At 50.8% G+C, this 20,086-nt stretch overlaps 1 protein-coding gene across 5 annotated transcripts in view; it reads left to right on the top strand.

Moving 5' to 3' along the window:
* SNED1 (sushi, nidogen and EGF like domains 1) overlaps nucleotides 1-20,085 on the top strand; it is an 89,756-nt gene extending 69,671 nt beyond the window's left edge. For 4 of the 5 annotated variants that reach the window (XM_074398734.1, XM_074398733.1, XM_039469739.2 and 1 more), the window contains 5 exons: nucleotides 6,420-6,536; nucleotides 6,976-7,063; nucleotides 11,660-11,743; nucleotides 12,621-12,658; nucleotides 16,418-20,085. In XM_074398734.1, the coding sequence (XP_074254835.1) occupies nucleotides 6,420-6,536; nucleotides 6,976-7,063; nucleotides 11,660-11,743; nucleotides 12,621-12,657 (326 nt within the window). In that variant the 3' untranslated portion in view covers nucleotide 12,658; nucleotides 16,418-20,085. The remainder of the gene's footprint in view (nucleotides 1-6,419; nucleotides 6,537-6,975; nucleotides 7,064-11,659; nucleotides 11,744-12,620; nucleotides 12,659-16,417) is intronic. The other variant, XM_074398732.1, reaches the window with a different exon arrangement.
* Nucleotide 20,086: the final 1 nt, after the last annotated feature.

Here is a 20,086-nt window from a genome sequence, read left to right as displayed (position 1 = left end):
GAAGCAAAGGAACAGCCACTGTGAGGCCCCAGCTTGGGGACCAGCCGGGCACTGTGGACACTCGGGCCACACAGGACCCGACGGTCTCCTGGTCCAGGGCTCTGCCTCGTGAGTACCGAGGCATCTGCCCAGCACCTGCAGAAAGAGTGCCCGGAAGCCACGAGGCCATTCCCCTCCGGGCGGCACTCAGACGTGTGTGTTCCTCACCCTGTCAGACTGGACCGCTCCCCCGGCTTTAGTCCTTTGGGCTGTGCCTCCACGGACAGGTCTTCCAGCCCCCGAGTCACACCACAGACTCCGGCTGGGATCGCCCCTCAACCCAGCCCCAAAGAAGGCCTAGTACTTGGCAAGGTGTGAGCTGCCGAGCGCGGTCTCACCCGCAAGGCCTTACCCCCGGCTTCTCCAGGACACCCGTGTACATCAAGGGCCCCTGCGTTTGCAAGCTTGGCTTCACCCACCCGAGTTCACATCCCCCCACACCGTATGAGGTCTGGACTTGCTCCTTGCCCCGTGAGCGCCAGGAGGACGGGTTTGTGCGTCCGCTGCTGTGAGTGAAGGCTTCTCTTAATTAAAGTCCAGCCCATTCATAGTGAAGACTCTCAAGTGGACCTTTAAGTGACCGAAAACAAACATTTCATCAGATGGTTTGCATTATGTCAGCACCTTCAAATAGTGTTCATTTCCTAGAACTCAGAAATTGGAGGGGCCTGTGTTAGCCTCCTGGGTCTCTTCAGCAGCGGAGACTCAGGAAGGGCTCGGGCTGGAATCAGGAGCGTTCGCCGGCACAGAGGCTCATGCCCCGGTGGGTGCAAATGACGTTAAGTGATAACAGGCAAAGCGGAATCATTAGGGGCCCCTCAGTGTGCAGACCAGTCACAATCTTTGGTTCCTATTGGCCCTCACACTAGCTACCTTTTATTTCGTTCATTGGCCTTTGAAGCGTGGCCTGAGGTCAAGAGCCCCCCGTGAACTAGAGTGTGAACGATGCCTTGTGTCTTGCTGTTCCCCCTGTTCCCTCTTCAGCTAACCACGATCCTGAACTTTGTGCTTAGAATCCCTGTTTTCTTCAGAGTGGAAGGTGGGGAGAGTGACTTTATCACACGCGTATGTGTGGCAGAACAATTGGTGGGTTTTCTTTGCAAGATAAGTGTCTTGCCACGTGTGACCGTTAGACCTGTTTCCACCCTCCATTGTCAGACGGAGGTTGGCCCACGCAGTCTGGGAGGCTGTGGCTTATGCACACCCACTGCTGAGCAGGCTCCACTGGGGGAATTCACCGGCTCTTCCCCTCTGCGGAGAACGCGTAGGTCGCGTTTGGCTGGCATGAGCAGTGCCGCAGCTGATGTTCCCGTACAGGGCGTGTGCAGGCAGAAATGCGAGATCTAGGATGAGGACGTGTGAACGTCCAAATCACACGAGAACTTCGCTAAGTCATTTTCTTCTTCTTTTTTTTTTTTTGAGACACAGTCTCGCACGGTCACCAGGCCCCAGGCTGGAGTCTGCAGTGGCGCGGTCTCGGCTCACTGCAACCTCCACCTCCTGGGTTCGAGCAGTTCTCCTGCCTCAGCCTCCTGAGTAGCTGGGACTACAGGTGTGCACCACCATGCCCAGCTAATTTTTATAGAGACGGGGTTTCACCATGTTGGCCAGGATGGTCTAGATCTCTTGACCTTGTGATCCACCCACCTTGGCCTCCCAGAGTGCTGGTTACAGGCATGAGCCACCGTGCCCAGCCTGCCAAGTCATTTTCCAAGTGGTGACAGCAGCCTCCACTCCTGTCGCAGTGACCAAGAGGTGCAGTTAATCCCCCCCGCCCCCAGAACTAGGCTGTGCTGGGTTTGAGACCCTGCAGGCAGAACGGGTGTCTGCAAGCCCTGGGATCTGGGTTTGTATCTCCTGAGCACTGATGTGATTGAGCATCTCCTCATGGGCGTCCCCCAGAGGTGCCGGCTCTCTGTGAAATGCCTGATCATGCCTTTTGACTTTTTCTTGGGTTATTTGTACTTAATCATTTGTCAAAGTTTTTATATGTTTCAAAACACCTGTAGCGTTGCTGTTAAGATGTCTCTGGACAATTGTGTACAGTGTTTAAAGTCCATGTGGAGTTGCAAAGGACCCAGAATAGCAAAACTATTCTGAAAAAGAGGAAAAAAGTCGGAGGATTTACCGCTCCTCATGTCAGAACATGCTACAAAGCAACGGTAACGGAGTCAGTGTGGTAACGGGGTCAGTGTGGTAATGGCTTAAGCATAGGCGTTTAGATCAATGGAAAAGAATTGAGAATCCAGAAATAAACCACACATCTATGGCTAACTGATTTCAGCAAGGGGGCCAAGACCATTGAATGCAGAAAGAATAAGTCTTCTCAGCAGACGGTGCTGGGGCAACTGGATATCCACGTGCAAAGGAATGAGGCTGGACCCTTCCTACCGTATCCCTCATAACACAGACGGACCAACAATCTAATGTTAGGAGCTAAAACCAAAACTCTTAGAAGAAAACACAAGAGTAAATCTTCATGACCTTGGATTTGGCAGAACAGAAGGTCCTCAGGCCCATCAATAAAAGTATGAGCAGTAACAAATGTATCTCTATATATAAAAACTTAGAACTTCTGTGCCTCAAAGGATGCTGTCAAGAAAGTGAAATGAGGACCTGCGGAGTGGAGGAAGCAGCTGCGAATCACACCTGGTCGGAGACCTGCATCTAAACTGAAGAACTCTTACCACTGAATAATAAAAACACAACCCCATTTAAAAATGGGCAAAGGGCCTCAACAGACATTTCTTCCAGGAAGATGTACACTGGCCAGTAAGCACATTGAAAAGACGCTTGCCATCATGAGTCACAGGGACAGGCAAACCAAAGCCACTAGAGTGGCGGGAATTAAAAAGTCACATAATAATAAGCGTTGGTGAGGACATGGAAAGATGGAACCCTCTGCACTGCAGGTGGGAATGTAACGTGGCGTTGCTGCTTTGGGGGGAAAAGAAGTCTGGCAGTTCCTTAAAGGATTGCCAGGAAATTTCAGGCTGTCCTCCGTGATCTTAATATTAGTAGTAATACTTGTATTGTTACTTTGAAATGATTACATGTATATGTTAGGATAAAGAAAATAATTGTTAATGCCGCCAAGATTTTCACTGTAAAGAATTAAAAATATAATTTGAAAGAAATTAAAAATCTTGTTTGTTTTGGCCGGGCACGGTGGCTCACGCCTGTAATCCCAGCGCTTTGGGAGGCCGAGGCAGGCGGATGACTTGAGGTCAGGAATTTGACACCAGGCTGGACAACATGTCAAAACCCCGTCTGTACTAAAAATACAAAAATTAGCCAGGCTTGGTGGCAGGTGCCTGTAATCCCAGCTACTCAGGAGGCTGAGGCAGGAGAATCGCTTGAACCCGAGAGGCAGAGGTTGCAGTGAGCCGAGACTGTGCCACTGCATTCCAGCCTGGGTGACAGAGTGAGACTCCATCTTTAAATAAATAAATAAGAATCTTGTCTGTCCTTCGATTCTGTTAATTTGAAATGGAAATATTAGTATCAACTTGTAATGTTTATTTAAAAAAAAAAATCTAACGTTCTAGTTCAATTCATTGAAAGGCCTGAAGCTGTGCCGTTCCATCATAGTGAGCAGCCTGAGGGCCCAGGCTGTGGGGTCTGGGTCTCGTTCTCACCAGGAAACCAGTGATCTTTGGAGAAATGGGTGATTCCAAGACTGAAGCAGGATGTGGACAAAATAACCCAGGACACGCTGTGTAAAAAGAAAGCAAGCTTTCAAAACAGCAGACCACGTCCTGAGGGCAGGGAGCCAGCCTGCAGGGCTCTGTGGCCAGAGACAGAATCCACTGAGCATCAGGAAAAGTGCTGACGGCAAGGAGCAGAATCCCATCAGACACATCAGCCTCTCTGTCTCCGTCATGATACTCAAAAAGAAAAAGCAACTTCGTGGGCAACTGTAGAGCTTTCTGAGGGCTGACTGGGTCTGCAGGAACACAAGTGAAGGCGCAGATGGAGCCTTCACCCTGCCTCACCTGTGTGGACCACAGTCCCAGGCGACCACGGGCAGGCGACGGAAAGCCTGTCTTCACAGACCACTCTCCAGCGGGTGAGGGCAGGAGCGACAGGGTCGGACAGGCCTGTGAGAGGACAGTCCTTGGATCAGGGATCTCGAAGCCTCGCTCCAGCCATCGGGGACTTTATTCTGGGTTGGTCAAACTGCCAGCACTGGACCCGTGGCCAGTCCTCGTGTCTCGTGGCGGGACTCCGACACTTCGCAGGCCGCCTGGGGTGGCCGGGCGTGCACCAGCATCCCTGAGAAGCAGCCCTGCAAAGACCCTCTGAACCCGAATCCTGGGACGCCCCTCTCTGTCATCAGAGTTTACAGGAAACAGGGGTGGGAACAAGTGAGCCATGAGCCACATCCAGGCGGGGACTGCACAGCACCTCGTGTTTTCCATGAATGAAGCGCGAGGACGACGGAGACTTGAGGCACAGGAAACCGAGCCACGTGTAGACCCTCAGGAGCCCTCGTCAGGTGAGACCTCAAATCACCACACTGGAACATGACCTGGGATTTCTCATGAGACTGAGGAACGACTGCTAATTTCTAATAATAGCAACGTGTGGTTACGTAAAGTATTAGATCCTGCTGCCATGTTCACAGGAGCAGTGGTATCTGTGAGCGGCTTTGAAATTCTGCAACAAGAGATGAAGCCGGGCTGGCCAGCGTGGACCAGTGTATAAGCTGAGGGTGTGGAGCTCTTTGTGCTTACATGTTGGGGGTTTGAACATTTCCATAATAAAGGGTTTCTTTTTTTTTTTAAAAAAAAAGCCCACAACTCATTCTAAGCATATCAAGAAAGGCAAAAAGACGGCCGGGCGTGGTGGCTCACGCCTGTGATCCCAGCACTTTGGGAGGCCGAGGCAGGCAGCTTATGTAAGGTCAGGAGTTCAAGACCAACCTGGCCAATATGCTGTCTCTACTAAAAATACAAAAATTAGCCAGGCGTGGAGGCAGGTGCCTGTAATCCCAGCTGCTCAGGAGGCTGAGGCGAAGAATGGCTTGAACCCAGGAGGCAGAGGTTGCAGTGAGCCGAGATGGCGCCACTGCACCCCAGCCTGGGGGACAGAGCAAAATTCCATCGCAATTTTTTTTTTAAAAGGCAAAAAGACTAGGAAAGCCCCAGAGGATGGGCAGAGAAAGGAGAAAAGCCAAAGAGAATCCAGCGAGGGAGGAGGAGTGGCCAGGGAGAGACAGCCAGGGCTCGGGACCAGCACGGACAGCAAGGCCTGGGGCAGCCGCATCGTGGGGTGGGCACGCCAGGAGGGTGAGGAGCAGATGAGGAGGAGTCAGGGGCGGGTGCTGGACGGGATGGTTCAGGGAGACGGGGCCTTACTCAGTATTAGACACGGTGGGGTGGGCACAATTCTTACTCTTTTGTGTTTTTCAATGTTAAGTTAAAAATTAAAACAGGCCGGGTGCGGTGGCTCACGCCTATAATCCCAGCACGTTGGGAGGCCAAGGCGGGTAGATCACGAAGTCAAGAGATCACGACTACCCTGGTCAACATGGTGACACCCCGTCTCTACTAAAAATACAAAAAAAATTAGCCAGGCATGGTGGTGTGCGCCTGTAGTCCCAGCTACTCCGGAGGCTGAGGCAGGAGAATTGCCTGAACCCGGGAGGTGGAGGTTGCGGTGAGCCAAGATCGCGCCATTGCACTCCAGCCTGGGTAACGAGCGAAACTATGCCTCCAAAAAAAAAAAAAAAAAAAAAAAAAAAATTAAAACAGGAATCTTCACAAAGCTAAAAAATCATAAGGAGAAAAATAAGGACAGAATGAACACAAATGGAGAAACGTGAGCTGGCCCCTTCCTGTATCACCACTGACGGCCCAGCTCCTGGCCCCTTCCTGTGTCACTGCTGACGGCCCAGCTCCTGAGGCCAGTGTGGCCAGACAGCTCTGCAGAGAGGGCCCCGTCAGAGGACCAGGAGGAGCCTCGGGAGCCAAGCAGCAGAAACCCTGTTCAGGGGCAAAGTCAGCGAAGGGCAGGGCTGGGGGAGGGGCCCCAGGCTAGAGGAGGCTCGGCACTGAAGGCCCCGCCCCTCCCTCCCTCCCTCCTCCTCTCCCTCTCTTTCTCCCTCCCTCCCTCCCTCCTCCTCCTCGTTGTTCATCTTCCTTCGGTAATGAGGTCGGAGCTGGGCACGCTGAGGCCTGTCTCCTCTGCTTTCTCTGCACCGGAACTGGGACCACGCTCTAGGGCCCAGAGGCGTTCAGGAGGCACTGCAGCGCACCACGGGGAAGAGCACGGCCACCCTGCATCAGGCCAGGTCATCGAGGAAGGGACAGCAGCGTGTCTGAGGCAGGCCTGTCCTGGGGTCCCAGTGACTAACCTCTTGTGACCTCTGTTTTCAGACGCCCCTGGGAACTGTTCAGAAAACCCCTGCCAGAACGGAGGCACCTGCGTACCTGGCACGGACGCCCACAGCTGTGACTGCGGGCCAGGGTTCAAAGGCAGACGCTGTGAGCTCGGTAAGTCAGGGCTTGGCCTCAGGGTGCCCCTCCCAACACAGCCTGTGCCTCCAGCTAGGGCTGTTGAGCCACAGCTGGGTTTGCCACAGGAGCCTCCAAACCATGAGGTACCAGACGGGGCCCAGGACTTCCCAATCCCAGGCAGGGAGCCTGGTGACCAGGCTGACCCGTGAGCCACGGGGGCTGTGCCGCCCGACACGGGTCAGAACAGCCACAGCATGCGAGGCACGGCTGCGGAGGGCTCGCTGACCCCGGCCAGGGCGGTGTCAGGAGACACACCCACTCCACAACACGACCCACCGTGGCCTTAGAGGAAGCCGGCCTGCAGACCTCGGGCCCTCTCCCTTGGGCATGGGCACGGCCTCGGGCACGGCCTCAGGAGGGGCAGGAGTGCAGCGTCAGGAGCCCCTGGCGAGCCCTGCCCCGTTCTTTGTCGCAGCCTGTACAAAGGTGTCCCGCCCCTGCACGAGGCTGTTCTCCGAGACCAAGTCCTTTCCCGTCTGGGAGGGAGGCGTCTGTCACCACGTGTAAGTCGGTCCCCGTCCTCCACCTCACCACGTTCGTTCATCGTGTGTTCCTGACTCCTCCAAGTGCTTTCTCAAAGCTGCCCACCTAACCCCGAGGAGGGATGGTGGCTGCCGTCACAGAAGGGATTGCTTTGACCACCAATTCCCTCCACGTCACACATGAGGCAGCTGAGGCAGAAAAACCCAGTAACTGCCCCAGGTCCATGCGGCTCAGAAGAGCGGCTGAGAAGAAGCCATCAGACCTTCCTGTCCCACACATCAGCCCAGCCCCACTGGATGGCACAGCCAACTGATGTGACCTTCCCCTCTTCTCTTGCTCAGAGCTCCCTGAAAAAACACACGGGTCATGAGAACGCCAGCCCCAGTTTGGCCATTAACTCATGATCTCCAACACGGGCTGTGGAGGGATGGCTGCTCACCTCATCTCTTAGGACCTTTCTTGCTAACGCTCTGTGACTCAGTGGGTCACACAATCGATTTAGCCAACAGATGACTTACTGAGCACCTGCCGTGTGCCGCACTCTGTTCTAGACACTCAGTGCACATCAGAGCAGACCAGAGCCCTGCCTTCAGGGCCCGTCCACTGCAGATGAGGGACAGAGAGTAGACAGCAGTGGGTGTGTGGTGTGTGGGGTGGCCGGTGGCCAGCGCAGAGGGAAAAAGGACGAGATGACAGGGCGAGACGAGGAAGCCTGCGGGGGATGGGCAGGCTCTGGTGCCGCAGGAGGGTGCTCAGGCAAGCTCCTGGAGAGGGCGATGCTGAACAGACAGGGAGGAGGGACGGACAGCTGAGGGAAGAACATTCCAGACAGCCAGAGGACCAGTTACCGAGGCCCCGAGTCAGGTGTGTCCCTGGCAGGACGGGGGAGAGGTGGTGGGAGGGGAGGGACAGGGAGACCCTCAGGACTCTGGTGCTTGTCCATCATGAAATGGGGAGCTACCGAAGGCCTCGAGCAGAGGAGGGATGTGTTCGATTATACTTTTAAAGGCCACTTTGGATGCTCTGTGGAGAATGGGATGTAGAGGGGCAAAGTAGCAGCTTCATTGGAGCTTGGACATGACGCCAGGTGTGACATGTAGCAGGAACACACATGAGACTCTAATCTGTCTTGGGAGTTGAGGGAAGAACATTCCAGACAGCCAGAGGACCAGTCACCAAGCCATGTAGACAGCCCACTGAATTTGGATTCCGTGCAGCGGCAGTCAGAGTCCACAGTATCTACCGTCTTCCAGCTGTGCCTGGTTATGCCAGGGCCTGCTGGTGGCCACCAGGTGTCCAACAAGAAGACCCTTCACTTCCCACGCACTCCATCCTTCACTTTTAACCTGTCTGCATGTGTCAAGTGCCTTTCTTGTGTTTGACAACAGCTGGGTCTTGCTTTCCATCTAGTCTGGCAGTCTGTTTCTATCCGAGTATTTAGACCACTGACGTCCCCTTCCACATGATGACTGATGTGGCTGGATTTCAACTGCATACTACTATTTGTTTTCTGTTTTTCCCATCTGCTTTTTACTTTTTCCTCTTGCTGCCTAATTTTGGATTTTTTAGGGTTCCACTTCACCTCCGCCACGGGCTTCCTGGCTGCACTTCTTTGGTTTATTGTTGAGTGGTTGCTCTGGGATTTGCCGTACAAATCTTCAACTTAACACAGTGTACGTTTAATTACTACTGTACAAACTCAGCATGAGACAGCATCTGGGATTACCATGCACACCTTCAGCGTAGCGCAGTTTAATCACGATCACGCAACTTCAATGTCATGGCGGTGGCTTGTGTCACGCTCCACGTTCCCTGCCATCCTTCAGATAATTGTTAGATCTACTTCTTCCACATATGCTGAGAACTGCACAATGTTATTTTTGCACTCAAATATGACCTTGTTTTAGACATTGAAAGTATTTTGTGCACCCCCCATTCCTCTTTGTAGACCTAAGATTCCATCTGACTTCAGTTCTCTCTGCCACGAGAGCTCGGCTCTAACGTCTGCGGCACAGGTCTGCAGGTGCTGAATTCTCTCTCTGTGTGTTCGTCTGCACAGGGTTTTGTTTCACCTTCACTTTTGAAGAACATATTTGCTGAATATAGACTTCTGGATTGACGGTTATATTTGTTCTTTCATGACTCTAAAGCTGTCGTGCCTTTGTCTTCTGGCTTGTGCAGTTTCAGACAAGAAGACTGCAGTCATTCCTATCTGTGTTACACTTTGTCTTCTGGCTTGTGCAGACAAGAAGACTGCAGTCATTCCTATCTGTGTTACACTGCACGGGACGTGGCTTCCTGCCCCTTTGATGTTTTCCCTTTATTACTGTTTTTGGACAATTTAATGGTGATGTGTTTTGGTATGGCTATGTTTTGATTCTCTGGAGTTTGTTAAGCTTCTTGTCTTTCTGGGGTTTCAGTTTTGTTAACCTTGTAAACTTTTGGCCATTATTTCTTCATATGTTTTTTCTATCCCTCCATTTCTTCTACTTCCGGGACTCCAGTTATGCATGTGTTAGACTGATACTGTCCCACAGGTCACTGCAGCTCTTCTCAGCTTTTTCAGGCTATTCTCTTCCTTTTTGACAGATTCTGTTGCTATGCATCCAAGGTCATTGATCTTATCTTCTGCAGCATCTCATCTACCATTAAATCTGTTCAACCAAATTTTTATTTCAGATACTATGCTTTATCATCTCCAGAAATTTCGTTTAGTTCTTTCTTAGATTCTCCAATTTCTGTCTTATCTTGACATTTTCCTGTAGATCACTGAACATGTGGAACAATTTTAAGGTCCTTGTATGCTATTTCTGCCATCACTGACACGTTTGGGTCTTTTTCTATTCGGTTATTTTTCTCTAAGTTATGGGTCACTTTTTTGATTATTCAAATCATTCCTGAATGTCTTACAGTTTTTTTAATTCGATGCTGGGCATTGTAAGTTTTATGTTAATGAATGCTGTATTTTTTTGTTTTCTTTTCAAGAATGTGTTTTTTTTTCCTCTGGAAGGCATTATCTGAGTATAGTTTGATCCCTCTGACGCTTTTTTCAGGGTGGCTTTAGAGTAGCCTTTATTCTGGGGTTAATTTTGCCCTACTTCTACAGCATGGCCTTTCTGGGGCTTCTTTTCTTTCTTTTTTAAGTTGGAGTCTCGCTCTGTCACCCAAGCTGGAATCCATTGGAGCAATCTCAGCCCACTGCGACCTCTGCCTCCCTGGTTCAAGGGATTCTCCTGCCTCAGCCTCCTGAGTAGCTGGGATTACAGGTGCATACCACCATGCCCAGCTAATTTTTGTATTTTAGTAGAGCTGGGGTTTCACCATGCTGGCCAGGCTGGTCTTGAATTCCTGACCTCAAGTGATTGGCCCGCTTCAGCCCACCAAAGTGCTGGGATTACAGGAGTGAACCACCACACCTGGCCCTTTCTGGGGTTTCTATGGAATGGCCTATTGTTAAACAGGATCTCTGTACTCTGGCTCTGGAAATTGTTCAACTCCTCAGTAGTTCTTCTTTGCCTGGCCTTAGCGGGATGCACCCTATGCATGCACAGCTTGTTTCCATCCACAGGCCCAAGGGTCCCTTACACCGATTCCTGGGAGTTCCTCCTCTGCACAGTCCCCTCCATTTCAGTCCTCTGCCCCACGAATTCAGTCTCTGTTTCCTTCACTCAGTGTGACCGCTGCTTGGATCCCCTTCCTTTCTCTGTGATGCCAAAACTCTCTAGGCTGAATTCCAGGCTGATCACAGGGCTCATCTCACTTGCTGCTCTTCTCTCAGGGATGACAGTCTTACGTTGTCTGTTTTCTAACATATGACATATAGTTACTTACTATATTTTGTCCAGTTCTCTGGTTGTTCACATTGGGAGGTTAATTCCAGATTCTGTTACTCTTTCTTGTCCAGAAATGGAAGTCTTGCCGCCGGTGTTAAATCCTAAAGGTTCTGTGAGACTTAGCATATGAGTTGAAGCTTTGCTCACTGAACTGCTTGGATAGCTCTGACATTTGAGAACTTTAACAAAAGACAGAACACTTTTCTATCCATCATTATCTACAAACCTGTAGAGGGATGGTCTGAGTAAGTCCCATTTGACATGCAACTAAGGCTTCAAACTTCAAGGAACTTGCTCAAAGTAGCCTGATTAATAAATGGAAGAGGCGGGACATGAAGTCAGGTCTCATGTCTGCAGTGCCTACATCTGAATCCTGACTCCCCAACACTTCTCACACTTCTCTGTGAAATACCCAGAAAAACAGAGAAGTGAGGTCATACCCTCCCAAGGCCTCAGGCCGAGTGGCCTGCCTCTAGCAGGGATGTGTTTCTGAAATTTCACATTTGATCTTTTAGTACCATGTGCTCTGTCCGTGCTCATCTGCATGCACATTACAGTGGGTTTATTTTATGTATATTATTGTGCCTCAGTAAAGTGATTACAAATCACATGATCTTTATGTTACACATTTTAATACATCAACAGGAGGTAACGTTTCATTAAAGTCACAGCTTCTCCCTCCAACACCTTCCTGTTTACCTGTGGGTTCACAAAGCCTAGGTTAAGCAGTAGGGCGACATTTTGCTTCACTGTCTGTTTTACAAAGCTTTCTTGTGACAACAGGTATAAACGAGTCTACAGAGTTCACCAAGACATCTGCTTCAAAGAGAGCTGTGAAAGCACAAGCATCAAGAAAGCCCCAAACAGGTGCCTCCGGGGAGCAGGCCAGGCTGTGCCCTGCATGTGGTTCACAGGGTGACGGGCAGAGGTGGCAGGTGCTGTGGCTGCTGCAGGCTTGAGGGCTGAGCCAAGCGGGCTGCTTCCGAGAGGCAGCCCCTGGGCAGCCGTGTTCTGCTACGAAACTTATGTCCATATATGTGCATGTGGGTGCACAGAGAGGCGCAGCCAGGCATGCTGGGTGTTCAGGAGGCCACATGCTGGGTACTGGGTGGTCACCCGGGTTCTGCATATTCACACAGAACATGTGCTACAGTTGGGAGGCACGGGGGGTTACTGACAGCCCCGAGTATTTAACGGCGCTGTTTACTTTTTATTCACTCACACCCACCCAGGTTCTTTCCCGAAGGGTTCAAGGTAGTTAATTACTCCTGTCTGGAGTTTACTGAAAGAAGTGCCTGAGAACATTGTATCTTTCAGAATCAGAGCTGAAACCTGTCATCGTCCGCACAGACCCACAGGTGGCCACACACACGTGTTTCACACTCCCAGTGTCAGGCAGGGCCCCAGCCTGCAGCTCACCAGCCGTGCTGCCCGGCCTGCGCGTGTCACCCAGCTCTTCCCTAGGGTGGCTTTTGCTTGCTTTCTCCCACGTCCGTCCTTCTCTTTCTGACTCACATCCAGCTAGGTTTCTAGCCTTCTCATTCCACAACTACGGTCTCAAGCCAGGTGGGTGCACACAAACTGAAATGCTCATCTCCACATCAGTGTCTGGACTCACGGTGTCCCTCACCCTGAAACGTCCGTGAGCTAAAGGCAGGGTTTCAGCAGGTACCCTGGACTGAGGTAGCTGTAGAATTCAAGGTACACAGTCTCTTTGTCATTAAATGACTTTTCTCTATTTCAGGAAACAAAGTAAGAGTCAGACACTGGAGAAATCTTAAGGTACGTCCCTGCTGCTCCTGCACCACTACCACAGAGCTGCTGGGAAGTGGGGGTGACTGCCCAGCCCTGGGCTCTCAGGGTGCCGCTGCCTACTAAGCACCCCGGGCTCTCGGGGTGCCGCTGCCTACTAAGCACTCTGGGCTCTCGGGATGCCGCTGCCTACTTAGTAAGCACCCCGGACTCTCGGGGTGCCGCAGCCTACTTAGTAAGCACTGCTACAGGAAGCTCAGCCATGTGCTGCTGTGTTACAGACTCCCGGGCCAGGAAGGTTTCAGAATTCCCCAAGGGGAAACAGACGTGAACCTGGCCTAGCCACTGACAAATACATCTTCAGGTGGAAATGCAGCTCTCTGTGGGTAGGGGCAAACCCCACTAGATCAGCTGCAGTGGGAGGAAGAGGCAGGAGGGTGGGCACTTGGAGAGGCTGGAAGACCACCTGGCACCTGGGAGGAGGGGTGCGGGCAGTGGGAGGGCCTGGGCTGTTCGAGTTCCAGAGGTTCCAGGAGAGATCTAAGGGAGTGCTGCCCAGATCCTGTGAACGGCCTTCTAGCAGAAGTAAACAGACGGCAGGGGCCTTGATCACTTAGTACTTAGAACATCTCAGAGACCGTCTCTCACCAGGAGACTCGTAACGGACAGTGGACTCACAGACACTCACAAAACCTGAAATGAAAAACTCTCTGACTCTACTTGTTTAAGCTAGAATTTCCCAAACTCTTTTGGCAACCAGAGCCCCATCCTGCCCCCACCGGCCTAAGTGCTGAATCTTCAAGACCACTGGCATTCTTCACAATAGTTTGCAAAAGACTGGGATGTACCATAAAACCCATCTATAACCTGTAATCAGTTTCATACTGACCATGATTTCTTGTCAACATGTCACTGTGCATGAAGGATGGATTTCTGGCTGGCCGAGGACAGCTTGACCACTCCTGCCCCTTAAATGAGCCTTCACAGTTCCTCTTCCTGGTGGTAAACCTAAGAGTGAGGCGCCCCTGGGTAACAAGCCACTTCAAACAGGTCTATGTTTTGTTACATGCTAAAAAAAAATAAAGACAAACAGAAGCAAAAGAGCTTTTCAGGTACAGGCTCACAGCAAAGGAAGAGTGTCCACAGCACCTGAGGGGAAGGGCCTAGGCCAGAGCTTTGCCGGTGACAGGAGCCTGAGCTCTGAGTTAGCCATGACGGACTGCATTCGTCCGCCATTTCAGATGTGGAAAGTCTCCAGAGAGAGCAGCGGGCAGCATCTACTTCCCCTCCCACCTCACCCTCCAAAGACACACACACTAAACACACTCCAGGCTTGTGAGCAATTTGCCGCAGTCCAGTGTCGCTTAGCAATGGAGATGGACTCAGAAACGCTTTGTGAGGTGATGAGCAAGTACTTAGAGCACGCTGAGATAGCACCGCATCCCGCACACCTGGGCCGCGTGGCAGAGACTGTGCCGGGCTGCACGCCACAGCGTGTTCCTGAGCACTGTAGGCAGTTGTAACAGCGCTGTGTGTATCTGAAACACATCTAAACAGAAAAGCTACAGTAAAAATGTGGTATAAGATAAGAAAGGGTCCACCTGTGCAGGGCGCTTATCCCAGCGAGCGTGCAGGGCTGGAAGCTGCAGTTAGACTTCAGTTCTTCAATCATCGGTTAACCTTAGCTTACTGTAACTTTTTTACTTTATAAATTTTTAATTTTTTACTTATTAACTCTTTGTAATAACAGCTTAAAACACAAGCACATTGTACAGATGCTCAAAATCGTCTTCTTTCCATCCTTTTTTTTTTTTTTTTTTTTGACACAGAATCTTGCTCTTGTTACCCAGGCTCACCGCAACCTCCGCCTCCTGGGTTCAAGCAGTTCTCCTGCCTCAGCCTCCAAGTGGCTGGGACTACAGGCGTGTACTACCACGCCTGGCTAATTTTTTGTATTTTCAGTAGAGACGGGGTTTTTCGTGTTAGCCAGGATGGTCTCGATCTCCTGACGTCGTGTTACACCCACTTCAGCCTCCCAAAGTTCTGGATTACAGGCATGAGCCAGCGTGCTCGGCCCTTTCTATCCTTATTCTCAGTGCTTTTTTCTATTTTTAAAACTGTTGTTTGTAATTCTTGTTAAAAACTGAGACACAAACACACACATTAGCCTAGGTCTACACAGGATCAGGGTCATCCGTTTCACTTTCTTCCACTTCCACATCTTGTCCCAGTAACACACATGAAGCTGTTCACCTCCTACGATAATGATGCCCTCTTCTGGATACCTCCCGAAGGACCTACCTGAGGCCGTTGTACAGTTGACTTTGTTTTATAGGTGGCAGGAGTACGCTCTAAGATAATGATGAAGAGTACAGTGAATACATAAACCAGTCATGTCACAAATGGTCACGATCACGTGTTATCAACTGTACGTAATTGTATGTGCTGGACTTTTATACAACAGGCAGTGCAGTAGGTCTGTATACACCAGCATCAGCACAAACACACAGAGAATTCTTCCAGCACTTTCGGAGGCCGGGGCCAGCAGATCACTTGAGGTCAGGAGTTTGAGACCAGCCTGGCCAACATAGCAAAACCCCATCTCTACTAAAAATACAAAAATTAGCCAGGTGTGGTGGCAAGCGCCTGTAATCCCAGCTACTCAAGAGGCTGAGGCAGGAGAATTGTTTGAACCCGGAAGGCAGAGGTTGCAGTGAGCTGAGATTGCACCACTACACTACAGCTTGGGCAACTGAGAGAGACTCTCTGTCTCAAAAAAAAAAAAGAAAAAAGAAAAGAAAAGAAAGAAAAAGTCATGGCTGACCTCAGCTCCACTGTAATCTCATGAGACAACTGTCATACCCACAGTCCATCATGCAGTGCCTGACTGCGCTAGGATTACGAATCCAACATAATTTGGGTTTGAGGTGTTTATATTGTGGTAAGTCACCTGAAATATTAATGTATCGTTTTATTTATTTTCTCATAGAGATGGGGTTTCGCCATGTTGGGCAGGCTGGTCTCAAACTCCTGACCTCAGGTGATCCACCCACCTCGGCCTCTTGAAGTGCTGGCATTGCAGGCATGAGCCACCGCACCCAGCCAATATATCATTTTAAGTTTTCCTTGCACATCCACTTCTATAAAAACAAATCAGAAGCCCCCAACTAATTATCAAACTGGTTTATAGAACACCTGGTCTTGAAACAATGAAGTAAACCCACAAAAAAGCAGGAAACAGAAATACACACACCCAGACACCTACCCAAGAACACCACGAGAATTTATTTCAACCCAGAGAAACCTAACAGCCATTCCCTAAGAGAACAGACCCACAGTCGCTACCGGAAAGGGGAAGGCAGGGAAGAGGAATAGCCTGTTGATTTCACATTTAAAAGTCGTAATGCTGAGCCCACGTGTTCCTAAAGATGGGAATGTAGTCAGTGGAGGCTGCCCCTCCCCACGTGCACTGCCTCCTTAGACCAGGCGTCCCCAGACTATGGCCCGCAGGCCGCAGGCGGCCCCCTGAGGCCATTTATCCGGCCCCCCGCCGCACTTCAGGAAGGGGCACCTCTTTCACTGGTGGTCAGTGAGAGGAGTACAGTATGTGGCAGCCCTCCAACGGTCTGAGGGACAGTGAACTGGCCCCCTGTGTAAAAAGTTTGGGGACGCCAGCCTTAGACTGGTGCCTTAACAACATAAGGACCATTAAGAGAAACAGGAAGCAGCTGGTTTAATGAGGAGTGGGAATGCCTGTCATGCTCATGCTTCACTTTGTTTTTTCTTCAGAGGATTTAAGACGTTTTTGTTACACTCCACCAACCTCAAAAGTTTCTAAAGCCCAGGAAGATGAGGTCTCAAAACTGGATGAAAAAGGACACCCTGAGAGAAAAGGTCCCAGCTGGAGTCAGTCCCCTCTCTGACCGTCCTCCTCAGGCCTCTAGAAGCCGGAGGGCCAGGCCTGTGCGTGCACCAGCCCACCCTGAGACCCGGCTCTGGGACCAGCCACCTGGGAGTCCTGCGAAGCACTTCAGCGGTCTGTGCTCTCACCCAGGCTGCAGTTCCTGAAGGTGTGGTCCATACCTCTGCGAATGAGATGACAGCCACCGTTCCCCAGGGTCAGCGAGGCCGTCAGCCACACTCTGCAGTACTCAGAAACCTGTTCTTTGACTCCAAAGCCAGAGAAAGAATTCTCCCTTTGAGGCCTAACAAATTGAGAAGGAACCATGATGGACAGCTTCCAAAACAGACGGGGCAGGGGCCAAAAAGCAGACACCAGGCGATGCTGGAAGGAAAGCTGAGGTGCAGACACAGCCACCGTGCTCTGCTCCTCCAGCATGTTTCTGATGCTTGTGCAGGGCGACGAGCCATCGTATGGACTAGTAGAGGAAATGTTAACATAAGGTGGAGTTCAGACACTTTTCATCTATAGTGGTGCTGGCAGCCTTTCTCTGTAAAGGGTCAGATGGTAAATATTTTCAGCTCTGCAGACCAGAGGTCCCTGTGGCTACAGCAGCACAGCCACAGCCACAGGCATGTATTGAATGGCTGTGTTCCAATAAAAATCTACTTACAATAACAGTCAGTGGCCAAGTTGGCCCATGGGCCATATTTGGTGAACCCTGTTCTATGAGATCATCTCAGCTTCAGCCTTAAACAGTGGAAGCCATCCCCTGAATGGCAAGTCACAAAGGCATCAAAGACCCCTGAATTTTCATGGAAAAAAGCAATCGAGCCCCCTACTTGGAAAGCTGAGGCACACAGCGCGAAGCATCAAGGACTCCGCACGAGCCTCAGCGCAGCAGGGATGGATGCCTGGGCTGACTGCACAGCGTTTAAGTTCCTTCAGTCCGTGACTCAAGAAATGCCGTGTCGGGCTATCAGGTAGTCAGCACCATCTTAGACCTCCCCATCTTCAGAAGCAGGACAGGGCATCACCTCACCACATCTGCTTCCCACCATGCTTCTAGGCAGCTGTCTTCCCCCTGCTAATGTTACAACCAGAGAAGCCAGTCCCACCTCCTCGCGAGCTGAGCCTCATGAGAGCTGACCTAGCTGGAAAGCACCCTGCCGCGTCTCCCGGACTCTGCTCAGAGCCAGCATTCCAGCCACAGAAAGGGCCTCCTTCCTTTTGTCTTTTAAAAACATGTTTTTTTAAGAGTTAAGAGTATATTTTAGGCTTTTTCTCTTTATTAAAATTTCATGTGCATCTGTGTGTGTATTCTGCAGTCTCTCATTTTCAGAAAGAAGGAACAGGCAATTCGAGAAGTTTCACCTGTACTCCCAAAATGTTCCCAGCCTCCAGACCCACTTGAGAGCAGAAGGCAGAGCTCAGTGCAGGGTCTCCAGCTCGGCGAAGGGTCACGGGGTGAACTGAGAGAAAACCGTGTACACAAACACGCACTGCTGGCTTCCTGCGGCCCTGGGACCCGTCACTGTTCATCCATGTAAGCTCCAGCATTCCCAGCAGATGCTAAGATCAAGTGATATCACTGGAAAAGTAGGTGAATCTACTCCCTACTAGGACCTCAAGCCCCTCAGCCACACAGCAAATGCTAACATGTTTCAAGTGTCAACGAGAACTGGCTCCTGAGTCCCAGGCTGGGTGCTGTGCTATCACAGGACTCGTCCTTGGGGATGTTTTACACATGAAATACCTAGTAAAAAGACCTCCTGGTGGTCAGGAATGACAGCTGATTCCTCAAACATTCCAAAGAGGCCACCACAGCTGTTCTCACACGGCTCCTTTTAAAAACTCGAACGGCTTCCTTGAAAATACTCAAAGTCCACCCAAGGAAATTAGTAATAGTAGAATCAGAAAGTTGTCAGGAGCATAAAGATTTATTTCTGTATCAGAATGAAAGCAGCAGTCATGAGTTGCTGAATTACCCATTTGCTAATGAAACGGATGTGCTGATCATCCAACCGAGTACAGACTGAGTATCTGCTCAGTCCTCACGCTGGGCACAAGAACAACAGGCCGAGGTTGCAGGACAAGTGGCAGTGACTGGGATGCCACAGCCGGAGAAAGTGAAAACACTGGCATGGTGAAATGTCTTCATTTCCAGTTCTGCCTATGGCCAGCAAGGCAAGACAAACTCCCCCCTTTTCCCCACGGCATGTGAGCTGCCAGGTACAGGTAAGGGGATTTCTGCTGTGCTCCAGTGGAGAACCTAGCAGGCAGGGGCCCCAGTCAAGGGCCAGCTCACCTGCACCTGCCCTCAGCAGGACTCCTTCCACTGCCACCACATCTGACTCCAGCGTCGGGGATGTGGAGGGAGTCACTGGGCTGCTTCTCTTTTGCAAAACAAAAGGCTCTTTCTTTGCAGTCCTGCTCGGAGAAGAGGCTGCCAGAGAAAACAAAACAGAAGCACCCAGACTTCAGTGCTGAATCCCCGCAACAGCACGCAGCTCACACCTACCAAGGGATTCCAGTGCACGGGGGAATGGAGCCCTGCTGAAAACCCAGCTATTTATTTCTCTTTTCAATAAAATAATACAACTATTCTAAGTCCATTTACAATCTGAAGTTGTCATGAGTGAATGGTCATGTGACTTCATTAGACCAGGCCTTAGATCAGTTTCTCGGGCTCAGCACTGACCTTTTGGGCTGGGTCACTCTCTCCTGTGGGGGCCATCCTGAGCACTGTAGGGTGTTTTACAGCATCCCGGCCTCCACCACTGGAATCCTAGAATCTAACAGATCCTAGAATCTAGTCGATCCTAGAATGTTACCAAGGAGACTGAAATTTTGCTCCCATCACCAAAAATGCTTTCTGCAACAATCCTGTCAGTTTCCCTTAAGGGCTAACTGGAATGTTCTAGGATGTCCTCCGGGACCCTCTTAGAGCTCATGCCATCAGAGACAGGCCTCTACCTCAGGGACCACCCCTGGCTTAAATCAAATTCCTCTTCTCTGTTCCCAGCATTTCAGATTGTTCTCTGTTCTGAGTGCCCTAAGGTGACACCCCCACCTTGGCGGTCATGGAGCGCTCCCTGTGGCCGTGGCTCCAGCCCACCTGCCCCATGACCCTATGCCCCTTCTCTGGTTCTCAAAGCCCATCTGTAACCCGGGCACGGGGGGGCGACTGTCTGGGACCATTCCCCAGCCTCCACCTGCCTCGGCACTGTCCAGGCCAGCACAGTGGTGCTGCAGGCTACAGGGCCGGAGACACCGGGCCTAGAGGTGACCGACCACTGGCCAAGAGCTGGCATAAAAGCCAACTTCCCCCAACAGGAAGGGCCTGTTATGCACAAAGATAAAACTGCCACAATGTTTTGCTGCCTTGAGACGCTGTGCAAATTAACCAGCACATCACGAATCAACTTCCTTTCACTCTGCTGCACACTGAACGCAATTATAAAACAATATACTTTTGGATTAAAAACAAATATTTTTGTGGAAAACCTGCTACATGTTTTCATAAAATAAAGTGCTATGATGTACTAAAACCTCAC

The sequence above is a fragment of the Saimiri boliviensis genome, chromosome 5 (genome assembly GCF_048565385.1).
Source record: "Saimiri boliviensis isolate mSaiBol1 chromosome 5, mSaiBol1.pri, whole genome shotgun sequence".
In the NCBI taxonomy this organism is placed as follows: domain Eukaryota; kingdom Metazoa; phylum Chordata; class Mammalia; order Primates; family Cebidae; genus Saimiri; species Saimiri boliviensis.
Note: the sequence above shows the minus strand (reverse complement) of the source record. Positions and strands in the feature narration are given on the sequence as shown.